General features: G+C 43.6%; 1 protein-coding gene across 1 annotated transcript; it reads left to right on the top strand.

Annotated features, from left to right (window-relative positions):
• Positions 1-3,196: 3,196 nt before the first annotated feature.
• efcc1 (EF-hand and coiled-coil domain containing 1) lies at positions 3,197-20,799 on the top strand (the record flags this gene model as incomplete). Its single annotated transcript, XM_079218697.1, has 8 exons — positions 3,197-3,892; positions 5,695-6,095; positions 15,916-16,067; positions 16,556-16,691; positions 17,443-17,599; positions 19,677-19,835; positions 20,434-20,503; positions 20,666-20,799. The coding sequence occupies 8 exons, from the start codon at positions 3,197-3,199 to the stop codon at positions 20,797-20,799; spliced, it is 1,905 nt and encodes a 634-aa protein (XP_079074823.1).
• Between the last annotated feature and the right edge of the window lie 1,122 nt (positions 20,800-21,921).

Here is a 21,921-nt window from a genome sequence, read left to right as displayed (position 1 = left end):
TGTTTCCACGTTAATATTAATATTTAAACATTACAACAACACATTCCCGTTATGCCGTCAATTTGACGGCATATTGGAATAATATATACATGACGGGAATATTGTCAAAGCCAAAATGAGTGTGTTACAACTACAGACAGAAAAACAAAACCATTAATGCAGACACATCTGGTAACACAGGGAACATGTCATTTGAACCTTCGTAAGAAAGTTTAAGCAATTTACAGTTATGGTATACTGTAAAATATTATTGTGAACTTTGTACTTATATATTTTATCTTTAGCTTGTTGCAATTGTACTTTTTACAGATTCCATTTCGACTTGGAACTTACAAGTGGGACTTGAAGGCAGAAAGGAATTATTTTAAATTTAGAGATAGGGAACTTTCAATTGGAGTACATCATGGACTGTGGAGTATATGAGAGCGCTACACTTTTACACGATATGGATTTATGGGGTACTAACTCTTTAAATAACACCAAAACTCACAGGAAAAATAATCAATACAGGCTGCAGTTGTAAAGACAAATCTTAACACAATTTACATGAAAGCAGGGTAGATATAGCCTATAAACATGGAGAGGAACCTTTATTGAGCACATTTTCAGTGGTGGGCCGTGCATTTTCTACCTGGGCCTTCTGTGCCGTCTGATATCGTATACATAAATACGTGCATCAAGGGATGCTGCGTCCTTAACGGACAATGCATGTAGTCCACATCAACAAGAACAAATTCAATATAACCAGTCACATTTAGTTATAACAAAATACGACAAAACAATCCAACAAAACAATCCTCCCCGCACTCTCCCCGGCTCGCTGACCACCGATGATGCCACCACGCTCACCTGAGGAGGCGAGATGGAAAACAGGTCGGACGGCGAGGGAACCCCTGCCTCTCCCACCACCTCCACGGCGAGCTAGCGGCGTGAGCTAGCGAGCTATCTAGGTGGAGGTGGAGGGAGAGCGCTCGCTGTTAGACCTGTTTTCCATATGGTGGCATCGTCGGTGGTTGCCGGCGGAGAGCCAAGCGGGGGTGAAAACAAATAAACACAAAAAGCAGTTCACTCATCAAATGCTGTTCACTTAATAAAGACAAAGTCCATCCGTCTCTCTTTGTTAACAAACAGTTCAATGACGTGGTTGTTCAGTTTATCGGTGCGCTTCATGGACACCAGTGAGGATCTTCACTGCCAAACATGTCCATCACCCTCCGTGAGGAAGGCGTAAAGTAAATCCGCCACCAAGTCTGTTTCTCCTCCTCCTTCAGCCATTGAGTGTTAAAACAAGCAAAACACTAAACATGTCATAACTTCTCGTATGTTTCAGTCTGAACTCTTCTTACTCCTACTGAGTTCTGCTAGCAACTAGGTAGCTTTCTGTTGACAGAAGTCACGCAGGCCCACTGACCAATCACAGCGCATGTTAATGCTCACGCTGGACAACTGACACATCACATGTACTTCCAGGCCACCTTGCAGGTGCTGTTATGTCAAAGAATACGCCCAGCATGTCAAACTATAGATCTCATTGGCTGAAGACTATGACAATCACGACAACGTCCCCATGTACTTTAATCTGCAAAGGCCAGCTAGAAGGCCTCGGGCCTCTCTTCTTCCATAAAGACATAGAGGTGAAATTAGATTGGATAAGAGCTCTCCTTAAAAAAAGCTGAACTGGAAACAGCGCTGCAGGCTGGAAGCAGAGCAACAGAGGAAGACAGGAGCTGTGCAATGAGAAAATAAGCTAATAGGGAGTGTAGTGTATTTGTGGAAAACAATTAAATTATAAAATAGCTATAACTTTGTGATTCTGTTTAGGCCAGCAGAGAAGGCTTAGCTGGCCCCGACGGCCCACTACTGTATTTTCAGTACATTTCATTCAATTACAAAATGAATACTTCACCGCTCGATCTGAAACAAAAACTTTCTGCCTTCTCTCCCAGGCCTGGCAAAAAAAAGTATCTGCTCCAAAAAAAAAGGTTCCTTTCCTGAAGCACAATTTAAGTTTTCAATCCAGCCGAAAGAAATCCATGAGTATACGTCCCTTAAGTCCTTGTAGATAGGAGAGTAAAACAAAAAGTGCCCCCATTTCTCAATTCCACCAAGCTCACACCACGAAAAGATTCTGTTCAACCTACCAGTCTCTGGGGCTTCTACTTTACTTGAGTATTTCCATTTTATCTTGTGTATATTCCACTACAGCTCAGAAGGGAAACATTGTACCTTTGAACTCCCACTACAGTATTTGATAACTTCAGTTACTTTGCAGATTTAGATTTAGATTAGATACAACGTTATGATGAAAAAAAATTAAACTACCCAGTAAAGTAATTAAATGGGCTCCACTGTTACTAGCTGCAAGATCAAAGTGATGAACACATGAAAGCATGAATATATGTATAATTCTGAAATGGGCTATTCTGCATAATGATGACCTTACTTTTGTACATTATGCATATTGTGATGCTTTTGCAATAAGATGTTCACGTTTACTTGTTGCTAGAGTAGACTATTTCTACTCTAGCAATACTTTCACTAAAAGATCTGTGTGTAGGCTCTACTTCCTACTCCACTGGTGCAGCTGCAGATGAGCATATTGAGTTCAGAAAAAAAATTGCATACAACGAGCTCATGCATTTTTAGGCCATTAGACATAAAGCAAGGTGCAAGAAATAAATACAAATAAAGCCCAGTATGAGTTTTTAGACCCGAGTAAAAGAACACGCAGTTAAAATTCCTCAGCTAAAAAAGACAGAATAGCTCTGCTCCACAGCGTATTAGTCTCCTGGGCATCTTACAACTTAACAAGGTCTGACCCAAAGCGAATGACAAAAGTTTACGCAGCTGGTGGCAATTACACCGGCGGTACGAGCCCGTTACAGTGGGGCTGTGTGTGAGTGTACCGACTCCTGGTTGGGACCCCCTTTTGGGTTTTTTTCTTCTTCTTTTTTTGGAGGGGGGGCTAAATTCAAACTACTTCGTTTCTTAGCACACGCCTCGTTTCAGTTGCGCCACTCCGCTGTCGAACTTCTGCCCGAGAGGATGAACACGAACACACACACACACACACGCACACACACACACACACACGCACGCACGCACACACTAACACGAACACGCGCGCGCGGGACGGCGCTAGAAGAAACACAGTAACCGAGTTGAGTTTGAGGAAATATGGTGTTTCTCGATGGGAATGATGGACGCAGTAGACTCCATTGATCCGTACAGCCGACCGGCGCGCAGGACACAATGGGTGGTCAGCACTCTGGCGTACCATTACGGACTGGACCGGGGGGTGGAGAACGAGATCATAGTTCTGGCTACCGGCTTGGACCAGTACCTCCAGGAGATCTTTCATCACATGGACTATCAAGGCGGGGGGAAAATCCCCGTCGAGGATTTCAACATCTTGTGTGACGTCCTGGGACTGAACAAAGACTCGGAGGACACGGAGTGCACCGGCGTCCTGGACAACCTGCCCGGCGAGCTCACCTTCAGACACTTCCACGCCAAGCTGTGCGGGTATTTCAGCACCAAGGCGGGGCGGCAGTACGAGAACGGCCGGCTGCTGGTGGGGAAGGACAGCGAGCACATAGAGACTCAGATCCGCCTGCGGAGCCCTCTGAGGCGGCGGGAGAAGCGCGCGAGCGGCGACTCCTGCTCCGCCGCCGCTGCCTCCGCCGCGGGGGCTGATGGTGGTGGTGGGCGGCACGCCTCCGGCTGCAGGCTCGGGTCCTGCACCAAGGAGTGCTACGAGGAGATAGTGGCGCTGGAGGAGGCCGAGGACCGGGTAGCGAAGCTGGAGGACGAGAACGCAAGTTTGCGCGAGCTCATCGAGGACATGCGCGCCGCACTTCAGAGCAGCGACGCCCGCTGTTTGGCTCTGCAGGTGAGGAGCACGAGGCGGCTGAACTCACACGACAAAGTTCAAAGCTCAAGTTTTGTCATCATGTATCATTAAAAAATATCATTTTAGCCATCGGGGACAATAGCAAGTGTTGCATCGGGGAACAGGGGTGATGTTCTAGGCTAGGGCTCCCACTTCTCCCAGTCTGGATTCCTGCAGACAATACAACACACACTGCCACCAATATCCTTAGAAATGATCTATACATCTATACAGGGTTCTTACGGTCATGGAAAACCTGGACAATGTTAAAATGGTTATTTCCAGGCCTGGAAAAGTCCTTGAAAAAAATAAAATCCCAAAAGTTTTGGAAAAGTCATAGAAATGTGTTATATTCATGTGTTCATGACGTTCATTTACGCTGAATGAATAATGAATATGAATAATTCATATGCCTTTAAATGAAAGACGCTCAAAATATAAGCAGGCATACACTGAGTATGTCTATACATGTTTATTCTTATAATCAAACTAGTGTCTCATTCATTTGTGTCATTTAAGGTATTCTGTATGCTTTCGGATTCTCATTGTTAGTCTAAATGCTACACTTTCTCACTTTTTCATGTATACCGAGATTTCACAAAATGTTTGGAAATTTGGTTTAAAGTGGAAATCCATTGGTCAAAATGTGTATGTCTATACAGCATTAGTTCATGACTTATAACCATTATTGGGGCCATAATTGACAAGTTACTGTTTAAACCCTTTTTGCAAATTGCAAGTATACCCACGTTTCCAAAAGTGATTAAACATGTCCACAAGTCTTTCATAATCCATCAGGTCTGCCGGTGTAAATGTCAATAAGTGGTTGATAAATGTTGGCTCAGGTAGGAGGAGTGTAGAACTAAAGGAGACGAAGCCACTTCGTCCTAGACGAAGGTGGACACAGTTACAGGTATTTGACACAACCTGGCAACCCGCGTATTAATAAGCCATAACTCCTAACTCCTGACATTTTTTCTGTTTGTTGATTATGTTCTATTGTACATTTTTATTTTTAATGACGTCTTTATGGGTGTATTGTTGCGCACCAATCACCAAGTCAGATTCCTTGCAAACATGCTGAACCGTTTCTAATGAGCGATTCTCACGTTTATAACGGCAGACTCGATGGCTTGAAGTGAAAAAACATAATCATAATCCTTTCATTAGTTATTTAATTAAGGACGACCAAACGGCAAAAGACCTTTTCCGCAGCCCGACGACCCAAATATTGCTCTTATGAATGGCTCACTGATCGATAGGGCATCAATTCATTATTTATTAACATAAACAAAGCATTAGTTACAACTTAACTTAAGCTTAGCACTTATAACCTGTGTAATATAAATACACTGTGCAAAAACAGCAGTTCTGACTGTAATAATTCAGTTATTGTGGATTCCTTGCTGTTTTTTATTGCTTATTTATATTACTTGTTTTGATCTTGTACAAGTGTGCACTATACCTTCTGCTGCTGTAAATCCTGTACATTTTCCCCTCATGCAGGACTAATAAAGGATTATCTTGTCTTAACCAACAAAATAAAATGTGCTTTTACAGAAAGCAGTACCAAAAAATGACCGTTTATTGATTATTTATTAACATTTATAACTGCAGAAGTTTATTAAGACCAGCAACAAGATGTATGTTTTTCACAAACTGGTAACCCAAATGTTGTTCTTAACAAGTGCTCTATCAATAGAGATGTTAGTTACACAGGTATTTGACTAAGCAGGTGCAATTTGGTTTTAGGGAACGTCTTGATCTGGTCCCCTTGACACCTGTTGCACTTCTTTTTTCAGGTAGGACTATGGAAAAGCCACTCCAAGCATAAACCAGAGGAGGGCTGCCTCGCTGCCCACCAGAAACAAGAGAGTTTAAACAACCTGAAGAGCCTGCAGAGCATCATCCACGAGATAGAGCTGCTGCGGAGCTCCAGAGACCTGCAGGTAGAGGAGGCCATGCTGTGTAACGAGAGGCTGGAGCAGGAGCTGTGGACCTCGAAGGAGACCGTGGCCGCCCTGGAGGACTGCAACCGAGCCTTGAAGAGGGAGCAGGTGGGCATGAGGAGGAAGGTGGAGGAGGCCAGGCAGGCGCTGCTCAGCGGCCTGGGAAAGGTGAAGGAACTGGAGGCCAAGGCCAACCATGTGCCGACGCTGCAGAGGCACGTCCTCCAGCTGGAATCAGAGCTCCTCTACTACAGGTGAGAACCTCGGGAACACTGTCACACATGTAGCATTTCTTTACATTTTTTTAAACACGATCAACACCATGAATTTCTGAGGAGATTTATGTTACGGCCAGGCAGCAGCTTCCGGTTCTGTCGAGGAAAGCCAATTCGGAAGTGTCTTAAAACCTGCAATCTCTCTACTGACCATCAGGGGACGACTCCTCCGGTTGCAAAAAGAAGTCTGATTGTTTGGAAGTTTATGAGATAATGATTTATTCCCTCAGTAAACATTGTAAACTTGAGTTTATGGTCTCAATCTGTAGTTTCACGTCTTCTTCAATACAGCATGATGTTCATTTAGTAAATTATGGTCCATTTAAGGTCAAATAGACCATAAAGCAGGGTATGCAGGGCTACCTTTTGATTGACAAGTCGCTATCTCTACCAGAGCAGTATACGGCGTCTATGTCACTCTCCAGCAGTCCAAATATGATCACTTCTGCTCACTGGATGCAAAAAGCCAAGATGGCGACAGCCAAAATGTCGAACTCAACTGAAGGCTTCAAAACGGCAGTCCACAAACTGACGTGTGAGGTCACAACATTAGTGCTGCTCTAGTTCACAGGAGCTAACTGGCTAATTGAGAACATAGTTGTTGAGCTAGCTAGCGTAAGAAGTAGGGACATGGGATTTCCTGAAAGGTGAGGGGGCGGTGACAACACTACCGTCATGAAAGGTGATATTATGAAATAAAAAGTGATATTATGAAAAGCGACATTAAAATGTTATAGAATATCAATGTTATGGTATTAATTGAGAAAAAATAACAATATGAAAACAGTTAAATCAGACTTTTGCAAAAAGGCATTTGGGAATTATATATGTTTACTATTTAACAAAAAGTAGGATGAAAGACTAGAACCTTTTTAAACAAATTATTTTAATAACAATAATTTCTCAAATTTGTGTTCAATTTATATATATTTATTAATGTGATGATGGTATGTCCTGGTTATGTTTTCTGGGAACGATGCAAACTACAATTTATGGCCTCAGAATTCCTCAACGTCACAGAGAGAAGACATAGACTAGACAAGGCCCTTTTTTTTACCTATTCATTAGGTCCCATAAGCTGTAAAAACAATGAGCAAAACAAGTGTCTGTCTGTTCATCATGTCATGAGAAAGAAGAGCTTGTTTTGGCCTTTGTGGCCAGAATGAGCCATTATGAATAATAATCCCTCCTAGAGTAAAATTACTTTTGTTTACTTCTGGCCTCACGCCTGGAAAGCTCCACCATGCAACTTATAAAGGCTTGATGTGGTGTACTTTCAGACTTGTTGCGTTTGAGTCTATTTAACAGGCATCGTGTGTGGCGGGCCGGTCCCGCCTGAGCTCCGCTACTGTTAGGAACTATTCATTTTGGTGCAAGTAAGGGTGTAATTGGACTTTTAAAAGTACAAAGCCATTGGTTTGAATGTTTATCTCTGCATCTGTTGTCCCTGCTCTGACCATATAATCTGCAGGTCTGGCTGCCTTAGGTAGCAGATGTCTCTAATAGTTGTAACATATACTATAGACTCTTAAGACACAGTCACATACAACCAGACCAATATGAGTAAAGTCCTCTCTACTACCTGTCTTTAAGTGATTCTAAGTAACACATTTCTCAACCACAATACCGTTCTTATATCCCTAAACTTCGCTAATCTATGCAGACTGCGTTCCAAAGTCTTTTCACTGCCCTTCCATTGATATCCTAATGGCAAATAATTCAACGCCACAAAGACCCTGACTTGTCAAGAGAGCGCTCCATTGAGTGAGAACCTCAACGGACTGACCGTTCTCATCAATCTCTCCGCTCACTTCTTTCACTCTACTCCTGAAGGAACAATACCACACAGGCACCCCCGTCATATGTGGATCTTAGCAACCAAGCCCATGAATATTCCCCCCTGAAAGCCTCAATGCTTGCTCAGTTGCGTCTCATCCGAGGGCTAGAGGGGAAGGTGCCAGTTTCACTCCTTCACATATTGCTTAAAACTTTTGTGACTCTTATTTTTGTGGCTTTCATATCAGAGGACGTGAGCTATTGACCCAAAAGTCCAGGTCAGTTTTGTTTAGTATAAAAATCGGTGTACTGTACTAGGTACTGTTGGTCAATCCGCGCCTGGGTCCACTTGAAAAAGTCAGTCTCAAGTACAGTTCAAGTGTTCTCTGGTACGGTTTGCATCAAGTGGGAAAATCAACTGTTCAAGGTCTCGAAAATTGACAGGCACGGATCTCATTTTCTGAGCTTTTTGACCACTTTTTGAAGTTGTCTCACTTGATACGAGACAACGAGAGACTCTGCCATTAATATGAGGTTTACGTTATGTTAACGTTAGCTAGCTACAGATGTTGCCATCTGGCTGTGTGTCATCTTTTCGTTATCCTCCGTCGTCGTTGCTGCCGAGATGGGGAGATGCAAGTGCAACTACGAATGGTTTCAGCCAAATTAAGTAAACTGTCATTTTTTTATCCCGAAAGATTTGTATGTCAGGGAACATACCGCACAAAATCTACAAAGTAGCAGCGAGCAAACTAATGTCTGCGTCGTTTGCATGTAACACACCGAAACTTTCTCTGACTCCACCACAACTTCTTAACAGTCGGAGTTGAGCAATGATGTGTCACTGTCAGACACACACAGGGCTGAGGTGATGTTTGTTATTCAAACACTCAGCATGCCCCATTAAATCAAGTCGCATTAGGACAGCATCTTCGGCGCTATGTTCCCCAACCCGGATGTTTTGAGGACTTGCATTATTATGCTAATTAGTACGCCTTCAACCGGTGAATTTGATTGAATGGAAAAGTTTTACTAAAAAGAAAGGAAACGTTTTGTTCCAAACTAGGACTCAATAAATGTTCTCTGTCTTTTATCAAACTAATTATTTCCACCATTTTGTGTCTTAAATTATATTTGTCAAGGTCTTGAATTTGACTTAAAAATGGTGCAAGAACCCCTGTTGGAGATGCAGTAGCGTGTCAAGGGGTCTGTTGAAATGATTGACCGTAACTTTATCCCTGCGGCTTATTTCTAAACTGCTGTGACAAGTAATGGGATTAACTCGAATGCTGCTGGATCGCAGAGATACAGAGTTATAGTGCTGGGGGTGGGTGAGAGCTGGCACTGCTACGATCCTGTGGATTCCACTCAGTGATAATAAAGATGAGGATTGACAATGCTTATTCATCCTTATTATATTAGAACGCGTTAGCCACCCATTTTATATCGGTGCACCACTGAGAATATTCTTCTTCTGGAACTTATAAAGTAAACTTTCTCGTCGACCTTCTTCATCAGTTTGGTAAAAAAAGAGACGGTTAACTTTTAAGTGTTGTTTTTCGCCCTTTACCATCACATGAAAAATTGCTGTGGACATTGGTGAGGTAGCGCTCCACGTTATATCTGTTTCCGACTACACCGCAATAATCTTCCGGCCTTTTCATGCTCCCTGCAAGGAGTCCGAGAGCGGAGGGGTAGAGGGAGGCTCTTGCGGACCGCTTATCTGCCTCCGCGCAAGAGCTGCGGCAATGTGCAGGTGCCGCCGCGGCATTCCTACCCTTTCTAAAATAATGTGAGAAGGACACACTCAGGATGTCTGGGACACGCGGCATTCTGCTGCCTTTGCTGTAACCTCACGCTGCCAAGAAGTGGGCTCATGTTCTTGTTATTATCAATTTAGACGACGTAATTGTCTATCAAGATATGTCAGTACATCATGATAAGATTTTATATATTATCATATTATATTAGTGCCCATCCCTAATCCCTTATGAAAAAAGTATATTTTTTGCCATTTAATGGCATCACCATTTTTTTGCCATTATTGTCGAATCTAATGTGCACTTGCTAGTCTGCGAACATCGCCTGTGTCGGAAGGCGGCGGGAAGTCTGGGACTTTAGAAAGCTTTACAAAGATACTTTTTGTTTTCAAATTAACATATTCTTTGAACCTTTAGCGAGCTACTTGGAAACGGCTAGCTAGCTATTGTTAGCTTGCGAGCTTCTTGTTGGAGACCCCTTCTTTAAATGAAAAGTTTGATATTTGAGGAATTACACAGATTTTCTTTGTTGCCAAGAGTTAAATGAGAAGATTGATTCCACTCTCATGTCTGTATGGTAAAAGCTGCTAGCTTAGCTGAGACGACTGGAATGGTTTACCAGCAACTCTAAAGCTGCTAGTTAACACTTTATATCTTGTTTGTTCAATCAGAACAAGATAATTAAGTGTACAATTGACAGGTAGTGGTTACATATGTTCATTTATAGGTGCGGGAAATTTAGATTTTGTTGCTTTTGCACAGAGCTAGGCTATACTGTTCCCCCGTTTCCAGTCTTTGTGCTATGTTAAGCTATGTTAGCTAACCAGTTCCTGGCTTTAGCTTCATATTCACTGTAAGAATGTTCCAAAATGTGATTTGATTTCCTATTTTATTATATTATAATTTGGTGGTACAATTTTCTCCCCTAGAAAAACCCCCTTTTCAATTCTCCATCAACATCCCAGCAGAAATCGGTTGAAAATCAGGAGGAAAATGTGGTCATCGGTATGAAACTGAAGATACGTGGGTGTTGTTGCATAACACGTCTGTGATTTCTTTGGATTGTACGCCAGAACAGAGCAAGGGCTGGGACTCTGACAGGAGTAGATCAGCACATTAAAGTCTTTTCATAGTGAGATTAATCTAAAAGTGTCATTTTACATTCTACTCTAAAAGGCAAATGGAGTCTAAATCACAGTCACTGTAGCCTGTATCGCTCTGTGGGCCAGAAGGATGAGACAATGGGGAGCACAGCGGTTAGGAACAAAAAAGAAACGAGGGGGAGGAAAGCCTACCATCTGGAGGAAGGAGCAAACACTCGACTGTTTGTTCATGAAATGACGGACATGTTTTTGTGAGGCCCGCAAGAGAGGAATGGCTTCATTCAGCTTTCCATCTTCTTCTCTTTTTTTTGTGTGTGCTCCGAACAATCTAAAGTGGAGACGCAAACTTATTAAAATGAACTTTGGCGTTCCAGATTGTCTTCAGTTTTATTATCGTCTCCATCCCAGGTGTCTCTATTTATAGTCCTGGGATTTCTAGAGAGCCAAGCACATGTCTCCTAAGTGTGCAAGTTTAAACCTCTACTTTTTCTTTTTTTTATCGGCATGCCGGCAGACTTCTTCCCTCTATACCTCTAGCCCCTGTCCCTCTGAAGGCCGGCCCCAGGGGAGGCATAATCTCCCGGCCTTTTCATGCTCCCTGCGGGGCGTCCGAGAGCGGAGGGGTAGAGGGAGGCTCTTGCGGACCGCTTATCTGCCTCCGCGCAAGGGCTGCTGCAATGTGTGGAAGCAGGTGCTGCCGCGGAATTCCTACCCTTTCTGAAATAAATGTGCAGAAGGACACACTCGAGGGATGTCTGGGACCCGCGGTATCCTACTGCCTTGCTGTTCTTGAACAGGGTTCAAGAACCTCACGCTGCCAAGAAGTGGGCTCATTTTCACATTTGAGCCGCTGCCCCGCTTGCCCTCCCTCTGGTTTGGAGGTATGCTGACATCAGCAGAAATACATCACACACAAAATATCTTATGAAACTCATGCCACCCACGCTCGTTGGACTTCGCTCCCTCTACTTTTCAAACTCTTGTTTCTCTGAATTTTTTTGGAGGGGGTCTTTGCACTTTGGTCTCATAGGAAAAGCTTCACCCCTCTCTGTAAATGTTACAGCCATTGTCTTTTTGGGGGGGAATAAGTCCTCAGCTAGTGCTAAGTAATCACCACGTCCCTGAAGGCGCCTCATTTGTATCCCGGAAACCGCTCTCATTGTAGGTGACCCAAGTGGATTAATATCTGTCAGCTTGAGCAAACCTGACCCCAGGGCACCCGACGAGCACTGAACTTCAAGTTCAAGCTCAGGTACAGCCTGAACCTCGTTTGTAAACCGCTCGCCCGGGCGGGGGGGAGTAGGGGTGTGTTGATGGAAAGTCCACTTCAGCGGCGCACTGTGATAAACACAGGGAGGACTCTGGGTGTCCCGGCTCTAACAACAAACAGCTGGTCTACCCCGCACCCCCCAGAGGCCAGAAGAACAGCTTTAGACTTCTGCTAATAGGGCAGAATACAGGATCCTATTAATTAGAAATGCCCTGACATAGAACAATAAAAGTTTACTCCTGTGTGTGTTCTTGTGGGATGTAGTAAAGATTAGGCCACATACATATATTTACTATACCACGAGGGGGATTTCTCTGCGCTTAAATGACTACGATACTAATCTAAGAATGATAACATATCTTTTTCCTTCGCTGTGAAGTATAATGTATCATATACTGTACATGTATTACAGAGAAAGTAGCAGACATTCTTGCATTTTCCTTTAATAAGTATTCCATTCAGAATGTGTTATTTTGAAATTCTCTTTTCCAAGTCTCATATGAATGGCTCCAGATATATCCAGATACAGGACTCTGATCAAAGAGGGGGGGGAGAAGGAAGTGTTAAATTGATTTATCTGTCTGCTCCACTACTTCCTCGAAAACGACAAAGTATGATTACCGCTACATTCTCCCTTGATTGTCCGCCTGACTAATGACCTTTAGGAGTTGTTTAGTTTATTTTTTCGTGTCATTCCTTTCCAAGTTTTAATGTTTAAAGCAGCGCCACTTGGGGATAGAATAACTCCACAATGAACTGACAGAGACTCAGGCCTCTGATGTCCACCTTATAAAGTATACTACTTTTTAGGCCAGAAGTAAAAAGCTAACGTTAGGCTATGAACAAACTACACCACGGTCACATGACTTCACGCCACCAACACTAAGCTAATGGCGGACCGGTGTTTGGCACGATGATGTTTAGCGGTGTCACTTAGCTACTTGTTAGCAACCGCCTTCTTTCAGACATTTACTGACGTATTTAATGTCGTAGAACGAAACGTTAAAGTCTCTTACGCTTGTGTTAACCACATAGTATACCTTATTTCAGAATACAAAATGTGAGTCATGAGAGTGACTGCTTCTTATTGTAAAACTGCCGTTCAACCAAAACAATGAGCTAAGAGAGGTTAAAAGCTTAGAGCAACATTTGCATTCATTTGTTCATGTTTCTGTCCACCTTAAAGGTTTTTGTGCAATATTCACTCTCCTTCTGCCCTTTGTTTTGCTATCTGCCAAACCCCGAGGGGGAAATGTCCATAGATGTGTAAAGACAACTAGATACAGCGATGGACGCAGGGCCCTGTTCATTCCCACAAATGTTTCTCCGCGGCGCGTGAATCCAAAAAAAGGTTTGACTGCCGAGTGTAACGTTACCTGGATCCTCCGGCGATCTTCATAGAGTGCTGTAAGCGCACTCCGTCACCGGCTCATTCACATGAATGGAGGCAGGAGAACTTGGATTCACCACCCAAAAGAATTCTCTGATTTACAGACATCTCTTTCCAAATGTAAGTCAATGGGAAAATAGTTGAAGTGGGCCCAATGGTGTCGTGAGGGAGCCCGAAGCTGTCAAATGTCATACAAAGCCCTTCGGGGTTTGGAGTACACTTGTACCTAAATGCTCCACTAGATAGTGGCTTACTTAGTCCGTCTGCCATTTGGTGCTGGGCAGGTAGTGCACAGTCAGAGATTTTTCACCGCAAACAGCTGCCCGCTGCTGCTGGAAACACGGTTAACGAGAGCCTGAACCAAACAATAAAGTAGGAAGCCAAAAACAAACAGTGAGCGGAAAGAAGCTAAAACACTCAATGGAGCCGACGGGAACTGCAAATCATGCGAAAATTCTGGGGCGTGGGTTCGTCACTATGAGTGACACGTTATAATGTCACCTGTTTATTAGTGCAGCTAATGTGTGAATAGTCACTTCACCACCAGTGAGACCGCTGCATACATTTAGAACAAAATTGACCCAGATAAGTCCCAACAGGTCAACTCTATGTCAGGGGCTGATTTAAAACAGGAAAGTTTTGAGTTTTATACATTTTTTTATACATTTTGTAAGAAATATTAACACCAGCATTGATGTGTTTCATCATATCATTTGGTCGACACCACTTTAAGTTGTTTTCTTTGACAAAATGTGAGGATATTGGGAACTTACACCACAAAGATAAATTCTGGGATAAAATTTAACTTGAGTTGAGTTTCTATCAATATATCCTCGCTCACATTTACACTCACAACACACTATGAAGTCCGCAGAGTATTTTACTCTCTCTCTCCCAGCAAAGTAAGTCGATGAGTAGATATTTTCATTTTGGCGGGTCAAACCCACCAAATGCTGCTTTTTGTATTCGGTACATTGGTGAGCTCTGCGGCTGAAATACATCAAACTACGCCTTCGTCTGCTGCATCTCCGCAGCCCGACCCCGATCCGGGTTGTCTGCCTGGAATACTTTCAGGTGTCTGCGTTCATCCAGTAGGAATTCCCAATGCTCGGCACGATCACCAAACGGCCCGTCATCGCTGTCAGATGGCCTGAATCTCAGGCGCAGTCCGAAACCATTCAGAGCTAGTTTCCATGTGACAGCTTGGAGGTAATTCTTTTGCGCTATAGCTTTAAAATGGAGTGTGTTTGCTTTGTCTCTCAAAACACACTTTTACTTTACTTTTTTTTAACATCTATGCATGTCAATGGCCTTGCTACAGTGTTCACTGGACACCGGCTGCAGCCTCCCACCAACTATCGTCAGTTAAAGTGCAATTGGTCACACCAATGCCTGCTTTAGAGAAAGATCCTCCTCCACTTCATTCCAGAGTCCGAGCATCTCCGCGGCAACCAGCAAAGCTTTGTGCGCGCGTTCTCGTCCGTGCACCAACTCCGTGTCTGTCCGGCTGCAGCTGCCGGCCCTCGTGAACCGCCCCCCCTCCTCCTTTTTCCTCCACCGTGGCCCCCACTAGCTTAAACACGACTATTCTGATTGATTGCCTGAAGTCATGCCGCGATTATTGACCTTCAGTGAAGTCACTCGTTTTCACCCCACTTTATGCGCCAAGGAACCCAAAAGTAGAACACGGAGGCAGAGTGTAATGTTGTCTTACGGCATATAGTCTGCCTCAAGCCAACAGGATATAAGCATGAGTGCTCTGTGACTTTTTTCTTCTTTCTTTCTCTCAGTCAGGCTGTTGAAAACCTTTTTTTTTTCTTTTTTCGGCAAGACATCATCATCTGGAAACACTTATTCTGTGATTTACGAAGGCCCCCTATCGGATTTCCCCCCAACACAAAAGAGCAGACGGCAGGCGAAACCTAGAAAACTCAAACCATCACAGAAAGATTGATCCGCACAAACTGCAGCCCTCCGTCTTTCTTTTTCTTCCTTTTTTTTTCTTTCTTAAATGACAAATGTTTGAACGTGCCTTTGACACGAGGGAAAACATGACGTACAGAACAAAAGTCTTTTCATCTGCAGATTAAACAAGCGTATAGGAAGCTGTTCATGTGCTTGGACATGTCTTTTGTTCCATCCGGTGTCACATCTTTCAAGCGAACTCCTGCGCAGCAACAGCGCCTTTCTACCACTGACCCACTTTTACTGTAAAAAAAACCTTAAAGATGCCATGTCTGGCTTCAATTACCCCACCCATATTTGGCGTCCAACATCACAGAACTCTATAAAAGTATCATGGCGGTTGTAGATGTGGCTTAATACACGCCGCCTTGAGTTACTTGATATGTTCCCTTTGAGGCCGGCAAATGGTTTGAAACCGCGTCCGTGCAAAATTTCGACAGGCAGGTTCAGCCCCTGGTCCCGCGTGCCGGATCACGCGCAGAGAGCATGTAGTCAGACCGCTGTATTTAACTCGCGGTGCTTATTCTCTGTTCAGGTCAGAGGTGTCGAAACTGCAACTCCCAGGAAGCACCGGGGCGGAGCAGCAGCAGCCCGGCGTCGGCAGCAGGCCGGGCCAGAGATGCTGCTCGGAGTCCCAGCACGACCGATGCTCTCCGACGGGGCGTGCTGTGACGACGCCGGATAAAAGTAAGACACGCCACTCGTGAAAGTCCAAAGTCTCTCTGCTGGACTGTTGATGAAGAGAGTTACTCATCCATATAGGAACCAGTCTCCCTATGCAAAGCGTTTGTTTTATAGGGCTTCAACTCATTTAATGTATTATTTGTTCTATAAAACACATGTAGAAATTGTAGTGTAAGTGTAAAAAGTAACTCTGAGCCCAATGTGACATCTTACTGCTTGTTATGGTCGAACCAACAGTCTTCAGATGTTCAGTTGTTCATGATATGAAACGCAGAGAAACAAGACATCCTCACGATGGAGCCACAGATCGGATGGTGTTTTTGCCTGAAAACAATTAATCGGCCACCAAAATAGTTGCAGAAAATGTTTCCTTCAATCGACTAACCGATGAAATGTTTCAGCTCGAGTCTCAACCCCCCCACCTCTGGCTATTCGGCCCTCTATGATGATAGTGATTGCATTAACCAAGATGGCGTGTTGTGGTCGTCTAGTGGAGGAGCAGCTGTTTCGTTCGGTGGAGGGCCAGGCGGCGTCCGACGAGGAGGACGATAAGTGGACCGACGATCAGCAGCGGCAGGTGGACGAGGTGAAGAGGATCTTGACGAGGCTTTCCTGCTGCGGGGAAAGGTACTGCACATTCCTATCAGACAATATATATATATATATATATATATATATATATATATATATATATATATATATATATATACACGCTGTTTTTATGTGAGAGTCCATATGGGACTCTCTTAAAATGATAATGTAAACTTGTGCAGTTCTACAAAAGCATTATAATCTACCATGTGTAATTTGAGTAAAAATGTAAATGCAAAAAATGCAGCACAAAGTGGGCGTTCCATCAACATCTGTTTGACTTTTGATTTTCAATGGACAATATTCAAACATTGATATCTATTTGAACATTTTAATGCAACATAAACAACGCAACCTCATTTCCATGTATGCAAACAAGTCAAATTTAAAATGAAAACAGCATTTGCCATTTCATTTTGCAAGACTTAACCTGCTGTACAGTGAACAAAGATCAAATGTAATACGTAAAAACAGCTCTCCCAGTCTCATGCATTTACATTTACATGATGGCGTGCACTTTTGGTGTCAAAATGAAAATGCAATCGGTCCATCCCCTCATCAAGGAGGGGTCTTCAGTTAACTCAAATAACACATGCATATGTGGAAAATACCATTTTCATTTTCAAGTTTTCAATATCATTTTGATGTGCCCTATAGGCTTCCAATACAGGAATTTAGTTTTTGAGCATTGTTTCCAAACACACTTGGAAAACATCTGGAACATGTAGGAGGGATTGTGTTTGCTTGTGTTAGCATGCTGAAAATGTTGCCCTGTGTTGTTGATCAGGTGCGACGACAAGGCGTTCAAGAAACTGATGTCCAGTTATGGGAGCTCGAGGAGCGAGGAGAGCTGCAGCGCTGTGGTGGAGCTCCTGGAGAGGGTGGCCCGGTTGCATAAGCAGCTGGAGCTGAAGGAGAGCCAGGCGGAGATGGACATGGACCAGGTACCAACCACCACTGCACTGCAAAAAAGGAATTTCAAGAAAGTAAAAAAAGCCTTGTATTAAGAAAATAAGTCATATTTGCCCAAAAAAAGAATATTAATCTTGTCAAGCATGTTTCGATTAGAAAAAATATCTAATTTTAGGAAAGTATGCCTTACTTTTTCTTGATTTTTGGCTTATTTTAAGAAATCTTGTCAAGCAAAAAACTCTGCCAATGGGGTAAGTTTTTTTTGCTTTGATATAGGATGATTTGATTGAATATAAGAATGTTTTGCTTCTTTCTAGAAGGGCTGTTTTTGCAGTGTGACCTCCCATCACACCCGGGTGGGCGGCTCACGCCGTCTTCTGCCACGGGTCCGCTAGATGCGTTTACATGAAACTGTTCTCTCTGGGCAGCGTCCTGCGTCACTCTGTGGCCGCGGCAGCGTGGCGTTAAACTAGATTAGAGAGGGCCGGAGAAGCTTGTTATGAAAGTAGAGGGCTTCAAAGGCCAAACCACAGCCTGTGACATGATCCTGCAGCTCCCACCTAACCAAACGTCCGGAACCAGAGCCTCCAGTGGTGTGTGTGTGTGTGTGTGCGGGAGACTGTGTATGCGCACGCATGCGTGTGTGTGTGTATGTGGGGTTGCAGCTATTTCTCACTGGAGTTGAACCGCAGAAACACTCCCCACCCCCTCGTCCCGTATGACACTTATCATAAATTAAAGCCCTCCCGTTACAGCCGAGTAGTATTTTCACAACACAGGAAGACGGGCAGAAGGGGAGTCGTGACGTAATGTGTTCCCAGAACGTCTCAGCGCTCCGAGAGGAAAAGTCAAAGCTAAACAAAGTCACGACTGTGAGGCTTTGTTTATGCGCAGGATGTGCAGGGTGAGACCTTTGTCCTTCAGTACGCCATGACGTAAAGGTGCACCGCAGGGATTTCCAACCTTTTTAGCAGAAAAAACGTACATTGCAATAAAAGACTCACTCTCGCCCTCAAAATTTGACAAACGTTTACGGTATATTTATATTGTATTAAGATGTTAAGCAGGCCCACGGGAAAATAATGTGAAATTTACGAGGTTGACACATCCAGCTGCTCGTAAGATTGTCAATTTATGTACATCCTGAGAATATATCTTGTGTTTCTTCAGGAAACTAACACAGTGTTGGTTTTTGGTGACAATAAGAAAAATAACTAATAACATCAGTCCATCACTCCTTTAAAATTTATTTTTCTGACCAGAGTTTTATTTTAAATATATATATATAATATTTATATATATATATATCCAGCTTTTCAGATGATTAAAAGAGTATTTCAAGGTTTTGTTGGTTGTTAGAGTCAAATAGACCATAAAGTAGAGTATGCTTTCGGGCGGGGCTACCTTGATTGACAGGTCTCTACGTCACTCCTCTTAATTCTACTTCCACCTCGGAAGTAGGAATTTCTGTTGCAAAAAGTCAAGATGGCAATGGCTGTAATCCAAGATGGCGACGACCAAACTGACGAACTTGAGGCTTCAAAACATCAGTCAACAAACCAATGGGTGACGACACGATGACTACGCCCACATCTCATGTGGTTGTAACATTAATACATCCAGCATCCAGAAGCACAAGTGTAGTCAGTGAGCCTGTGAAGGCCCGCCACAGACGACACGCTCAACTCTGCCCGGAGTCCACTTATTTATTTAAAGTTTATTGAACGGCCATCATATTGTATACTGCCCTCTCTTTGGTCCTGAGCAATACACCCGCCAATTATGAAGCAGATCGCATTAACGGTTCACGAGATATGCGTGACACTTTATAGTGGGATAGGAATGTCATTTCTACTGTATCTAATTAAAAACTGGTATCAAGTGGTTGAGACAGGAGGTTCTCCATTTATAAAATGAAAAACCAGTTCAGTACAATAGATTCATTCATAAAAATTGTTATTGCTTTGTAAAACTTTTTTTTAACATTAAGATGAACCACAAGAGGAGACCCGACCCTGTATGCCAGGCTGAGGGAGGTTACCGCACTTTGGTATGACGGTGTATGCGTGTGTGTGTGTGTGTGTGTGTGTGTGTGCGTGTGTCTTCCAGATGAAGGACTCTCTGGTGCAGGAGCTGCAGCAGAAGGCAGAGGAGACGGAGCTGCTTCAGGTGGAGCTGCAGATGCTGGAGACGGAGAGGGTTCGCCTGTCGCTGGTGGAGGAGAAGCTGGCGGACATCCTGCAGCTCCTGCAGCAGCTCAGGGACCTGGTCAGTCGCTTTTAAACGGCACTGTTGAGTCTGACGAGGTCAATTCTGACACCAGCAGGTTGTTGGAGTCAAAGCTGCTGACGACCGAGGCTTTGTGTTAACATGTTGTAGTTTTTACCATTTTTACGGCCCTAACATATTGTTTTGATTTTTATTTGTTTTAGCACAGTGAAACATCCTGTTTCGACCCCATGGGAAGTGCACCTGAAACTCAAAGTAATGAAAATAATTTTGTCGGGTTGGCAGTTGAGAGAAAAGCCACCCACGCTGCACCGGGATTCTTTTTCCCGGTCAGACACAGAAAAGAAAAGCGAATACAAGTAGTAGTTTGAGCACAAACCTCCACGTGGACATTTAATGAAGTCCACTTTGCCAACAGATGTCTTACCTGCCATATGAATAACATGGCTTTTCTCTTTTTTTGGTCCACTCTCTTGTGTCCTAACCCCACTGGGATTGATTATAGGCCTGATTTCAGTTGCTGAACATGTGTGCGAGAGCCTCTGTGGTTGCAAGACGCAGATTGCCCGTTAAAGTGAACCCGTTAATGGCCTGGCGGGTCGTCTGAGAACAGCTCTCTCTCCGTCTCTCGTTTCAGAACGTCTCGCGGCGGTCCCTCGGGAAAATCTTGCTCAGCACTTTGGGGTCCTGCAGCGACCCGCAACACGGTTAGTAGAGCGGGCACGCCCAATAAAATCAATACCGAGTCCTGTGAAATGCGATAATGAACATTTACAGTCACTCTGGGCTTCGGATTGAATACAATTTCTCGCCGGGGTCGTCCGTAACACGATTCCCACACATCTGTTCTGTTTTTCTGTTTTGCACAGGGAAAGCCCACATTCTGGAGGTGCTCAACGCTCTCTATCACGAACTGGCCGCCTGCGAGATCCTGTCCGCTAGTGGACCTTTGGAGCGAACACAGAGCCAGCGGTCTCTGAGCACCCTCTTCATCTCCTGCTAATCAAGACCGCCTCCTGCTGGACCAGCGGCACTCCAGCAGCCTGTGTAGAGAACACTGAGAGCGGGACAGCGGTCAAAAACCAGCTGAATAATGTGTATAGTGTATTATATTGTAGCTCATATACTCCTCAGACCCTGCTATCTATAAAGGGATGTTAGTCTAGAATGTGTATAGCAAAGGGCTTTAGCACATATTAACGTAATTCCTACATAGACATGTATTTTAATGTACATAACTCTTTTTATACGGAATCCCTGAGAGGGAAGTGAGAAAACTAAATGTAGGTGATCCAAGTCTGATCTAAATTGTTTTTATCTCCCGTGTTCATGACTTAAATACAGGTTAAAAAAAGGTTTTGCCCGGGTAATCCTTCTAGGTTCATTAATTTTTGTTTTTTTGTCTACGAAAATGACACGCAACACACAATATATGTCCCTTGAGTTTAAGTTCATGGAGAAATTTATACTCACCCGGAAGAAATCCTGAATGTTTTTGTGAGAACACGGGGGCAGTGGTGCACTGCAGCCTCTTGTGGCAGTAATGAGTATTACAACAACAAACACAAACAAACAAACACAGCAAAAACATGTATAACATTTTTTTTATATATGTATATATATAAAATCCTGGCAAAACCTTTTCAGCTGTTCTCAAGTCATAAACACAGGAGAGAAGACATTTTAGATCAGATAGAGAAAACTAAATTCGTTTTTTATACTTTCCTCAAAGGGCTTCTGTACTTTCATGATCTGATATGGAATCTTTGTCTTCCCCACAACAGAGATCTGAATGTAGAAATGTTGAAATAAGCTAAACCTTAAAGGGGCATCAAGCAGTCTGTGAAATGTGTCGACCTCCACTGGTCAACAACAACCCGGATAGGATTTATAGAATTTAAAAGGAAACTGCGTCTCATTATATGCACTTCATTCATATCAAGATCAAATGTATCATGGCATGGTGACAAGGCGGTGTCATGGCGAAGGCCTCTGCATAGTTCACTAGAGAGGCGCCGTCTACATCGGACCAAACATGGAAGACACTATTGGTGCTTACTACATGACCCCCTGGGAACCGCCTGTGCGTTCAGGCGGTTCATTCATCAGCATCGGCAGTGTCGGC

The sequence above is a fragment of the Taurulus bubalis genome (genome assembly GCF_910589615.1).
Source record: "Taurulus bubalis genome assembly, chromosome: 5".
Lineage (NCBI taxonomy): Eukaryota > Metazoa > Chordata > Actinopteri > Perciformes > Cottidae > Taurulus > Taurulus bubalis.
Note: the sequence above shows the minus strand (reverse complement) of the source record. Positions and strands in the feature narration are given on the sequence as shown.